At 39.8% G+C, this 12,833-nt stretch overlaps 1 protein-coding gene across 1 annotated transcript in view; it reads right to left on the bottom strand.

The window, feature by feature from the left end:
- Positions 1-608: 608 nt before the first annotated feature.
- Positions 609-12,833, bottom strand: part of LOC149018973 (Adaptin family protein) — a 39,981-nt gene continuing 27,756 nt past the window's right edge. The window contains exons 10-11 of the mRNA XM_089153072.1: positions 5,617-5,760; positions 609-2,355 (exon numbers count right to left, since the gene is read on the bottom strand). Coding sequence (XP_089009198.1) covers positions 1,258-2,355; positions 5,617-5,760 — 1,242 coding nt within the window. The 3' untranslated portion in view covers positions 609-1,257. The remainder of the gene's footprint in view (positions 2,356-5,616; positions 5,761-12,833) is intronic.

A 12,833-nucleotide genomic window follows, 5' to 3' on the forward strand; every position in this document is an offset into this window, starting at 1 on the left:
GGGCATCAGTTTCTCAACCACATGCAAGTATGGAGCACATGTACATTGCCTAAGATCCGATCTTTGTTGTCGAGAGGATGCGCCAACGCAGTGGCCTCTAGAGAGAATTGCTTAAGTGGGTGGCAACTTCATAGTCAATCCGGAGTGTTGCAGGTGCGGTGAGGTGTCTGAATCGGTGGAACACATTTTTTTCGTATTGTGAAGGGGTTTTGTTCGCTTTGCCTCTCTTTCAGGTTGTCAAGAGATCCCAATTTAGAATTCTCTATGTTGGTGCAGTCATGGTCCTTATTTGAATCACTGGGAAAGGAGGGAAAGGAGACAAATCATTTTTGTTTCCTTTCCATGGTGGTTTCTGTGGAGGGCAAGGAATGAAAAGGCATTAGAAAAAGAAAAAAATAAAAGGATTGGACCCAAGAAGAGATGGTAGCAGAAGCATCTAGAGCCAAAGAGAAATTTCTTGCTGCCAACATCAAAAGAAGAGGATTCTTTCCCCAAAAGCAAGACATGAACAAGACACCGAGGAGTGAGGACACGCTTGCAAAGCATAACTCTTGCTCCAACTCACTCAAAAAAAAGAGGAAAGGATTTTTCTAATTAAATTTTGAGACTGCCAAACCAAAAACACTGTAGCACTTCATTCTCAATTCAAGGCCCCTCAGATTATTCACCGAAAGTAGAATCAAAAGAAAATTTAAGTATAAAAATTACTGGAATCACGCGTCTGGAGACAACTACAAGTTAAGCAGGAGCAAAACAAATTTTGGTAGTCTAGCGGGATTTCCAATGAATAGAAACCAGAAAGATGTAGTGATACATCATTATTGTGACAGCGAAAATAAAAATGAAGCGTTCTAAGCAGTAAAACAGACCATTCCACCAGTCCTGTTTCCGTAATGCTGCAAAAGTGCCCTATAACTCCAAAGATGCATTCACAGTCCCGTATCACTAAACGCAATTGACATTCTAGATGATAAACAATGTACATCCACCCATTATCAATCACTTTGTTACTACAAAACTACATAATTGTGTAAAAATACAAAACCAGCTTGCATCAGCTATCTCCTCTCTTCTACATCCGAACGAAATCCTTCTGCACCTGTGCTCATGCCTCAGTAGCTATACCAACAAAACACTCTGCTTTCCCCAAGATGAGCCGTGCGAACAATCCACACCAGAATCAGGAAGCAACTACTCGAAATAAAAGCTTTTGTAACTCAGATGAACTGCATGATCAACTCCATGTGCTCATGTACTCTAGCCAAGCAGGTCGCTGAACAAGTTTGGGTTTGTACCTGAAGGTGTTACACCTACCTGCCTTGCAAGTGCATCCTTTTCCAAGGAGTCTCGAGGATTTGGGCCTTTTTTCACAGGTGGCACCTGAGTAGCTGCAGATCCTCCTTGAACATTTCTATTGGCTTCATTGGACAAGCCTGGCATGAGATTGATAGAATCCATGGTAGTTGGTGCATAATTTGCTGCAGTACCACCAAGCCCACTGGCAGGGCTTTCTGCATAAAGTGACATAATATCAGGAGACTCGGGAGCACCAACTGCAGGGACATCCGAAGGCCCAAGAAGTCCTTCCAGTTGCTTAAATGGATCTATGGTTGGTGTTTTATCAGCTGGAGTTGGGTCACCCAAATCAATAAAGTTCTGTGGAGGCGGTTGAGAAATCTTCTTTTCTGCAGGATGTTCAGTCGATGCATCCGTTGCAGGTGGCGTATGTGTCTTCTCCGAAGTGCTGTGGACTCTAGTGGTCTTATGGGTGGTAGATGTTGATCTTTTCTCAGTCCTTGACGATGAACCCCCAAATAAGGAGGCAGCAAGTTTCTGCTTTTCAGCAGAAATTTCAACCTTCGATTTCCTTGAATCATTAGATGCATCACGAGTTTGTGAGCTACCTCCACCCTGAACAACGAGTTGTGTGACCCCATTCACTGTCTTCTGGGAACTAGAATTCGAGGTTGATGCTGCAGTCGGAGAATAAGTGGGCCTACCCCACTTCTTTTGAACCCCATCAAGTCGAAGCTTGAGTTCAGCTGATTCAGTTTCAGAGACAGATGAAACAGATGCAGCTTGAGCAATTTCTTGAGTATACATTGGTTCAGGAACTGGAACAAGTTCCTTTGAGGCTGCAAGTGGAACTGGTTGAGGTCTTGCTGCCACAGAAGGTTTTGGAAGTTCATAAGCCTCAAACCTCAGACCATGAGTGGAAGAGTCATGATGGCCTTGACCTCTAAAATTATCAATATTAGTCACACCAGATCGCTCACTCTCAGGGATGTAAGGCCTCGCTCCTTTTACCAATGCTTCCTGAACATAACCATTAAGAAATGAAAGGCTTTTATCCACCTGCAGGAAGGTTATGAACATGTTAGACAGAATCTTGAATTTAATGTTTAAGCAAGCAAAACAAAATAACGGGGAGAATTGAACAAGATTAAGACTGGAAAGAAAAATATTATATCCTAACATTCAATTGAACCCAAAGGGTTCTATATACAGTATTACATATGACAAAGATTGAAACCATATCAAACAATAATTTAGATTTTTATGTGAGACCCAAATTCTTGTACCCGGCAATGAAGATTGACCCATGCCGACATATTTTGGTGGGCAACCCGGATGACCCGACCCGATTGGTAGACCCGTTTACCTGATTAAATTTTACAAATATGTACCTTATGTTCTCTTATGAAGTCAAAATCAGATTTGGGATTTTCACCTTCGGGTTTCGAGAGTTTTTGTAATGCCGATTGGTTGAGAAATCTCCATTGTAATCTTCTTCCTACAAAGTGAGAGTTCTTTGCCTGTGGATGAGCACACCACGTTAGTGTGTGGCCCGCGTTAAATCTATGTGTTGCTTCAATTAATTTACGTTTCTGTTCTTGATTTCTTAGTGTTTGTTCTAACATAGATAAATTCCTGGATTCATCTTGGTTTATGCCCTGGTGTATTTTCACACACTATTAGATTAGCTTTAAGAAGGGCGGGCCTGGCGCAATGGTGGAGTCTCTCCATTGTGCGCTGGAGGTTGCGGGTTCGAATCAGCCTCTCTGCAAAAAGCAGGGGTAAGGCTGCCTAGAAAGTCCCTTCCCCAGACCCCACAGTGTGGGAGCTTCGGCACTAGGACACTGGGTATGCCCTTTTATTAGATTAGCTTTAAGGTCCAGAATAAAGTAGCCACCAAAAATTATGACCAACCTAGGTTGGAATGAAGCTTGTATGGTAGTAAAACAATTGTTGTAAGTTTCATAAGATACCGATGGCTTGATCGTGAAATACAACCAAAACACCAAACTATTAAAGAGAGAAACAAACTAGTAAATAAATGCTTTAGGCCTAAATACCCAACAGAATGAGCTTGGATTTGGAGAGATTGTGTAGCAGACAAGATTATGATGTAACTTTGATGACTGGAACTTCAGTTATAGTCAGAGAAATTAGAAACTCGGTGGTTTATGGAGGATATCAAGTGAGTGGATGGAAGATGGATGTTTCGACCAATTAAATCAGTCACCAACATACTGCAGTTGGATGAGCAGCAGCAAGCTTGTAATAGGTTACCTGGGAGTAAAGTTTTTCTACGGTTGGTCAACTTCAACGGCAGCAGCAGCAGTTGCAGTTCAGTTCAAGAGCAGTAATAACAGACTTTAAACAAAAGAAGAGGTAACAATAGGTGGATTTAGCCCTCAACAGCAAGAACCTTCAGCTCTAGGATTTACCAATCCATAGCAAGGTTCCTTATGCTGGTGTACAGCTCTCACAGCAAGGCCCCAGCCCTTACTTGTCCCTCATGGATGAGATGGAGAATAACTCAAGCAAAGCAATCGGGTCATTAAAGTCTGGGAGGCTAAGAAAAGCAAATTAGATACTTATGGAGAAAGGTTTGCTCTACTGAAAAAAGGACCTCCTACTTACTAACATAGAAACCAGACTTTGCAGAGTTATTTAGCTTATATTGTCAGCAGCAAGAACATGCAAACTTGCTAGTTCTGAAATTAGAAACTACTAGGCATTATGAAAGTTCTTCACGTGATGTAACTAATGTAACAAGCCCTAGACAGCACCCAAAGATGATCCAAGCCCACCCAGGGGGAGCAGAATCTGTCCAGGTATAGAATGGCAATTTTGGTTGACCAAGTCCATTGTAATTTAGGAAAACTAATTCTGTTTTTATTTCTATTTTAAAGTCCTAGTTGAGTTAATTTTAGTATTTGATTGTTAGTAGGAGTTGTTAGTTGGTTAGGATAAGGGCTCCCTAATTTTAGGAACCTTATCTTAAAGTACTTCTATTTTTAATCAAGTCCTATTTTAGTAAGTATTTGGATCCCAATTTGGTAGGGGGATTCATTAGTTGAATCTAGGAAGGTTTGTGAAGGCCACAAATAGCTTAGTCTTTGATATAATCCTTCAGTAATTGATTACTGAATGAATTGAGTTTGAGAATTGGCTTCGTAAAGTCGTGGGATCCCTCTTGGGTACCCTGCAGCTGGCTTTTTGTGTTTTGTTCTTCCAGTTTGAGAGCTCCTTTAACATCTTCAAGCTTTCATCTGTGAATTCCAGCAAGCTTCCTCAATTCCAAGTAAGTTTAGAAGCCCGACCCCATCCCCTACAGTTGCAGCTCTTTCCACCACTGAGACTTCTGCTCTCTCTTCCCCTTTCCTGCATCACAGCATTTCCCTCCCCCATTCAACCATCATTCACAGCCCCTTTTGAAACCCCATTACCCTTCCCTAGCATCGCCTCTAAGTCTAGAACCCATTCCCACCTTCCATTGCCCAATTAACCCTAAGTCCCTAACTAGAGTACTGGAAAAAAATCTGCAACTCTTCTTCAATTGAAATTGCAGAATTTTCTCAAAACCCTAATTGGCCTAAATCAGTCCTAGAACCCCAATTTCAGCCTTCGTTTGGATCCCAAAACCCTGTGGCTTAACATTTCCTGGCCTAACCCTAATTTTGGGGGATTACCAAGAAACCCTAACCCTAGGTCTTGGGTTCATCATGTGGTCTTGGGCCCCACAAGATCCTGTAGTCATTCACACAAAGGAAAATAAGGACTGTAAAACTGTCTGTGACTGTTGACATGAGCAGCATTTTGGCCTCTTGTTGGTCCTTCTAGAAGATCTGCAGCACTGGTTTGACCTGATCCAGTTCCAGCCCATATGAAGCTTGTTTGGTTTTTACCAAGTTCTACATCAACTACTAAACAGTGTTGTGCTCGTAAATGTTAGATATCGAAATAGTAGAGAAGCAGAAAATGTTTTGTCAACTACCTACAAATGGAATGGGACACTAAATTTCAATTGTTCATGGTTCTACCAATGCAATATCCAGATTTTCTTTTTAGCTGCAATCAGCAGAACCATGATGCGAAAGTGAATGTGCACAAATTCATGATGTAAATAGGGCAAGAGCCAATTGAATGCAGAAAACTGATAGCAGCTTGAAATATAACACATGCAAATACAGGGAACAGATTTTAATCAACGGAACACTGAAGGAAATACAATAGAAAGACAACATGCATAGCAAGGAATCACATAAACAATCGCAAAATAATGTTTGATTCCCAGTCAAACATGCCACCAGAGTACGAAAAATTGACCTCAATGTCCTCACAACTTGCATCAGATGGCATTATACTCTCAACAGCACGAGCATCTAAACTCAAGACAGCTTGTAGTTCATATGCACGTTGCTGTAAGTCTGTTGAATGAGATGCTGATAATTCATCAACCAGTGACTGACACTGCAACAAGAAAAAATATATGTCACTAACTTTTAAGAGTAATTTTGAATGCTCAACAGGAAAGGAAACCCAGATTACAACTCTTGGAAGAACAATAATTACAATATAGTGATGGATGCTGGAAGAAAATATAAAATGCAATTAAACAGTGGCATGTTCTATTCCTAAAGGGTTCAGAATATTCCAAACAGGACCACTACGAAGAAAAGAACAGCAGCCCTCACTCAGAGAGGTCTAAAATCCAGGCCATATCTACATCATACAGAAACTTTGACCTAGAAGGTGGTTCATACAATACCATTTGACCAATACAGTAACAATAATGAATAGGAAATAATAATACAGTCACTTTGAGATGAGCTTCCAAGCTATAGGCAAACCATAGGAAACTTACATTAACCTTCCAATGTCAGTATGAATCAACAAGCATGGACATGGATCTTGTTACTAGCAGACAAGTGATGAACTTCATGAAATAAAGAAAAAGGGGGTGAGAGGGAGTTTACTTGCCAAGTCAGGACAGAAGGCCAGGCTTCTCTGAGTCACATTCTTGCATACAAGAGGAAAGAAAGCTGTCCAATTTCATATTGAGATAAGATTTCGTCATTTGGTTGGTATATGTTCTGTTGGGAAAAATTTGAGTGGACTTTCAAGATGCGAATTTAGTTCATTTCCTTTTGTCCATCTCTTAAACAGTTAAAATGGAGTTAGAAATGCATTAGCATTGGTTATTAGCTAGTTTGATTACTTATACTTATTTCAGCTTTGACCTTACTTTCAATTTCTGCATGGTTATATCTGCCCCATGTATGGCCTCCTATAGATCTGTTGGAGGGCATCAATTAGGTGGGTTATGTAGAGTATTGTCAATGTTCCTCTTCTGTTTCTAATTGATGTCTTTGTCTTAGCTTGGATCCATGTAACTGACCCAAATTTATTGGAATAAGACTCAGTTGTTGTATCATAACTGTTTTTTCTTTGAATAGGTAGAAAGAAGTATGTCAAATAACCATACATACACCCAAAATCATGGCTTAGGGAAGTCTGCATTCTATTTGATTTAGTTTTGCATCAGTAATCACTAACCGTAACAGTAATTGCTAATTCTCCTTTCATCTGCTACAAAGTACACATCTATTTTTCTTTTTTTTTTAAGCACTTCATGGCACCTATAGGAACCAAGGTGCTACGGAGATACCATGTAGCCATATAATGACCACTCAGACAGCATTATACTGTGATAGGATGTAAGGGTCTAACAGTTAGGGTGGGAGGGAAATTTGGAACATGGATGCTGCCAAACATTGCCATTGGACCTGTGGTCACATGGGGGTATAATTTTATAGTTTTGTGTACCATGGTAGTCATTAGAGTGCACCATGAGACAAGTGTTCCTATGGCGGTCATTTCTGTTTCTTCCTTTGAGCTTTATTTGTTTCCTAGATAGGACAGATCTCTTGTTTTCTAATTAGCTTAGGCTACCATTTTTCTTTTTCTAGGTTACCAAGGAATATCTTTCCTCAATATAAGTAACACTACTTGATTAAACAACTGTGCAGGAAGGTGACTGATGTAACCCCAGGTCAAAGGGCCAGTCTTCAGGATCCTCTTTTAGAGAACCAGCAGTAATTTAGGGATTTTTCCTTGCTGTGTTAGGCTAAATTTATAGGTCATTTCAGTGGACAGCAACTAATTATGCACCAACGTCCCCTGCGGCTTAGGGCATTTGACTGAATTAGGGTTTTGAACTTCTGCAACTAAGTCTTCTGATGTGAACAGCAGCTGTATGGTCAATTGTTACCTGCTGCTAAGAAAGCTTTGGCTTCCAAGCCCTGGAGATATGAATAGGGAAGTCTAGGGTTAAGTGTGAGAAGGTTTTAGGTTTCAGCCAGGCTAGAATTGGATCTGATAATTGAAGAAACAATTCTGGTTTAACAGAATTCTTATAGGGTTCCTAAAATTAGGGTTCTGTACTTTCTAGGGTTTCTAGGACAGGGTTAGGGTTAAGGCCGAAAGTAGAAAGGGGGTAGGAAAAGGTTGTCCTATAAGGGTTGGGTTTGGGTGAATGGTTAAGAAAATATAGGGGTTTGAATTAATTAGGGCTTCTAAGGTATAATGGAAGAAGATGAATTGCAGGTTTTTACTAAACTAATGAAGGCTGGGGCTGTGATGTGTTTAGAAGGATAATTAGAGGGCGAGAATGAGTGCCATCCACCCAGGGGGGGGGGGGGGGGGAGGACTACTAGGGTTTGGGGTTGACAATAGACGCTGCTGCTGTAAGGAAGAATGAGGAGAGGGGTTGTTGCACAAGGGTTTGGGAAGGGATTAGGGTATGGTAGGGTTGGGGGCAAAGGGATGCTTGATGGTCTCCGGAATTTGAATGCCTCTAAGCTGCCACAAGCTGAAGGAGGAGACGAAATAGGAATTTGCAGAAAACAAGAAACAATACCAGCTGTGGCTTCCCTCCTTCGGAACCCATGACTCCACTCAAATCTTCCTTCAATTCCATTCTCTATTCATTCAAAACTGTTCTGTTTACAAGGGGGTGGCTCTATTTATGGCCATACAACTGAAAGAAAATCATACTGGGACTCAAATAAGAAACCTACCGGGACTTAACAAGGGAATTCTATTTAGGAAAGGATTGCCTATTACAGTTGGACTTAACAAGAAAATGACTCTTGTTTTAAAGATTTCTTAAACATATAATTACTGAATTAAAGATACCTACTTAAAGAAGAAATTTAACTTGAAAATACGAGTTCAACTTCTCCTAATCAGACCATGACTCTAACCACTTGAATAAAAACGAAAAGCAGATAATGGCTCCTAAACATATCTTGGATTTTCCTCAGCCATTTGTAGCCACAAAGGGGGTGAGAAATGACCTTTTTGCGCACTATAGGGCTCGGCCACCCAATGAGGCTGCCACTTAAAGCCTGATTTGGGCCCAATTTCTGCCTTGCTCTATGGGTGGCAATCCTGGATACATCAGGGACTGTCTGGGTATCCATTCTGCACCCTTAGCAGTCTCACTTCTCTGTTCGTCCTCTATCTTCTTCTGATCTTTCTCTCCTTCCCTTGTGTGGTTCCTGTTATTTATTTACAGTTGTACATTTAAGAATTATCCTCAATTCTGATTGGAGCAGCCTATGCCACCCATCCACTATGTATTGCCCTAGCTAATCATGATATGAAGTTAAACTTGGGGATTCTAATACTACTTCCAGTCTAATAGTTCTATTAAAGATACCTTGACACAATATGATAAATTGCATGGTTTTATTTCAGCCTATATCCTGGATTGAGTTAAATACATCAAACCAACATATCTTGGCTCGACTTTTGGCCTAATTTTATATTTGTGGAATTTAATTTCCATCAAGTTAGCTAATCTAAAGGGAGAATATTTCCCAGAATTATCTACTAATGGATTGCTGAATTGTAGGAGAGAACTGATCATTTGGGTCTACAGCCAGCTAGCTTGTGGCCAAGATTGAAGCTGGTTGGTGAAAGGTACCTTGGATTCTGTTCATGTTACAGTGGCAAGAACAATATTTCAAGTGGTATTATATTAGATACTTGGGATTCTATTATTTATTTTATTGGGATAATTATATATTTTATGAATTGAAGTTTGTTTCTTTTATTTTGTTTCCTTTGTTCTTTAGATGCTTGTAAACATGGCACTAAATTTCGCAAAAATCTCGGAAATTTGGGTCATCCCAAGCCTACCAATATGAAACATTGTGCAAGATGAAATTGAGTCAATTGACTGAATTTCGACAAAAAATCATTTAAAGTTCAGTATTTCAACGCTATTTCAAGAATTTCAAGGGGTTGTAATCGTAATTTGTACTTTGTAACTAAGATTTGAGTACTTGTTAATATTTATTCATGCATTATAATGAAAGCTTCAATGTTTTCTTGTATATCCATTTTTAGATTTGTGAAAATACATGATCCAGTTTTGTCCGCATACAATCAGGCATTCATGAATTAAGAAAACCAGTTTGTATTAGGCTTCAATAAAAATTAACATTGCTATTGTGCTTCTTTAACTCAAATTAGGTTGTAGACCAAAAAACCACCGAATCATGCAACCGAAACATGATATGATGATATACCATGTTTTGCCAAAATTCTGGTCGAAATTTCGATATTTAGGTGTCTCGAGACAAGACGAAATTCTCAACTGTGCTTGTAAACTAGTCTCTTGATTACAGATCAGAAAAGATGAATCAAAGCTTTAGCTTTGCGTGTGCACCCCCCCCCCCCTCTTCGTGTGAACTTTCTTTTCTGTCTTCCCCTACAACTCTGATTTCTTCTCAGGGTTCCCCCTATTCTGTTCCCATTATATTTTCTTCTGAAATAAACTACATATGCATCTGACGGTTGCTGTTTTTAGTTTTGAAAGTTTTCTAAATATTGCCTGGATCTGTGATCATTTCTCCTCCAGCCAGCCAATGGTGTGTAAAGAATTTTTGTGTACTTTGGAGGTTATACACTTTGCTTTATGATCAGCTGCTGGTGTGATTTTTTAATATCAGATTTCTCACATAGACCTGCAATACACAGTTTCTGGTCATATTTCAGATGCTTTGATTCTCTTATTGGTAGAAGATGGCCTTGGTGCAACAGTAAAATCACTCTAGAGGCTTTGATGCTCTTATTGGTAGACAGTACAACAGTAAGATTACTCCATTAAGACCAAGTGATCATGCATTTTAAGTCTTGAAATAACCTCTCTGCAATAGCGGGAGTAAGGCAGCATAAATTATGATGGTCCCGAGACCCCGGAGTGGCCAGAGCCTTGACTGGGTTGCTTCTTCTAGGAAAGGAGAGTCTCCGCAAGTAGGGCTTTGCAAAATAGATCTTGAAGATCTAGAGTATCTGTCAATGCCTAGAGCAAGGAAAAAATATCGATCGATATGATAATTTCGACCTTGCAAAAGGTCAAAATTTCCATGTTTCGGTCGAAATTTCGACCGAAATTGGATACTTTTTATCTGACTCTTGAAAAGTCAATTTCGAGCCTCAAATGCACTCAAATTGATTTGGATTTTCGCGTACTACCTATCTATTTCAAGCATAATAAACACTATAGAACTAATAGTTTACTAAAAAACTACTGAAAATGTAACATCCAACATTCCAAGTATAGAGTACATGAATTAGAGAAGAAGCGGGAATGTTATTACTTACAAGTCACAAGTCTATTCTATTCAAGCCTCAAGGTCTCCCTCTTCCGTCTGCACCCCATACAAATGACAATACAACTCCCATGATGTTTGCCCCATATAGTTTTGGACATAGTCAACAACTGCATCTTTGTACGTGGCCTCATCCACATGCATAAGATTTCCTGACGGTGGGAAGTTGTGAATCTCCAAAGGAACTGATGGTGGTGGGCCTTGTGGATGTGGAATAGTGTTGAAGATCTGCTCAACAAATGAAAGAGCACCCTGGCTCTCAAGACTAGGAGAAGGATAAGGATACTGATAAGGTCCAAGTGGCTGACTCCGATAATCGACAGTGGGAGGGAGAATCAAAAAATAATTTTGACACTACAAATTCATAGATCAACACTCTAAAGTAAACATACATAAATTTGGAAACAATCTGACATGATTTAAGGCACAAATGAAACAAAAATAAAAAAAATGAGGAAGTTGGTTACTCACCTTGCAAGATTTGAGAAAATGCACAAATGGAGGTGCAAATCAAGTGTTTGAAGGAAATGGAATACTAGAAATTAGGTGTAGAAGGGGATGAAAGCAAGACAAATCAGCAAAAATTTCAAAATGAAGTCGAAATATCTCTGGCGATATGGCTTGAAATCACGATATGTTCTCGGTAGGTCGAAAAATGCATCGGTTTGGATACTTTATAACCTGCGTAAGTAACATTTCGGCCCGATATGGTATTGGGCTGATATTTTGACTCGTATCCACCAATATATCGGTCGATACGAAACGATATGGACACTTTTTGTTCCTACAACTGTATTTCGTTATTTCAAAATTTGCAGACATTTCGATTGATATTTCGACCATATCGATCAAATTTTGTTCCATGGCCTAGAGCCACCTAAATTTCAAGCTTCAAACCAAGCTTGAATCATGTCATGGTCTGTAATTTACTTTCTCTTGTACATGTTCTAGAAGCTAGATAATCAAATTGCTGAATGTAATCAGCCACTAACATGGTCCCCCATTTGAGTGTATGGAATCGCTGCCAGAGTCTGGTTTTGTAATGCTTGAGTAGGTATCTCCTAGTCCATTCTTCTCTCATCTAACTCCAGGTGGTCAGTTCTCTACCCTCATAGTACAATACCATTTCCATAGTACTCCACCAATCCCTAGCAGGCCCTACAAGTTTGATCTTAGCTAACCTCATCTTGCTATCTTCTGATAGGTCATACCAATCAAAATAATCGTCTAGGGCAACTCTCCAATCATCAAAAAACTTGAATGTATGAGGAGCCATTGAATTCTTTCAATTCTAATTTTACCTTGCGGTGGGTTACACCTCTTCTTTAATCTTGACCTCCAGTGGAACAAAATCTTATGTGCTCCTCCAAAGTGGTTGGGACTGCATTTTGTCGGCATTGTGGTCTCTCATTTATATCATACCTTTCATACATGCGGTAGTCATATAATGAATCCCTGGTGTGACCATTAGATGTAAACCAGATCTAGGCCTAGGGGTGTTTTAGTAATTTCCCTAAACTTAGGGTTTGCCAAGGAAATTCCAGCAGTTAAAAGGCAAAAATTTTATGGCTTACCTAGGGTTGGTAGAAAGAAACTAAATAATTTTGGATGGTTGAAAGGATGGCAATTGGTCAAATCCAAAATTATGTGGGAAGGCCGTTGGAGGAAGGGAAAAGTTGGGTTTGATCAAACCCAAGATGGGAATAGTTTACTAGGTAGTAGGGTAGCCAAAATAATATTAGGGAAACTAGCGAAGGTAAAAGAAACCTGCGGCTGGGGTGTGGAAGGGTTAACGGATAATTTTTGGGAAAAGGGAAGGGAAAGAAAATGAAACCTGAGATTGGGTATGGGAAGGATTTG

The sequence above is a fragment of the Hakea prostrata genome, chromosome 4 (genome assembly GCF_041222555.1).
Source record: "Hakea prostrata isolate BN-2017 chromosome 4, UWA_Hpros_2, whole genome shotgun sequence".
Taxonomy (NCBI): Eukaryota; Viridiplantae; Streptophyta; class Magnoliopsida; order Proteales; family Proteaceae; genus Hakea; species Hakea prostrata.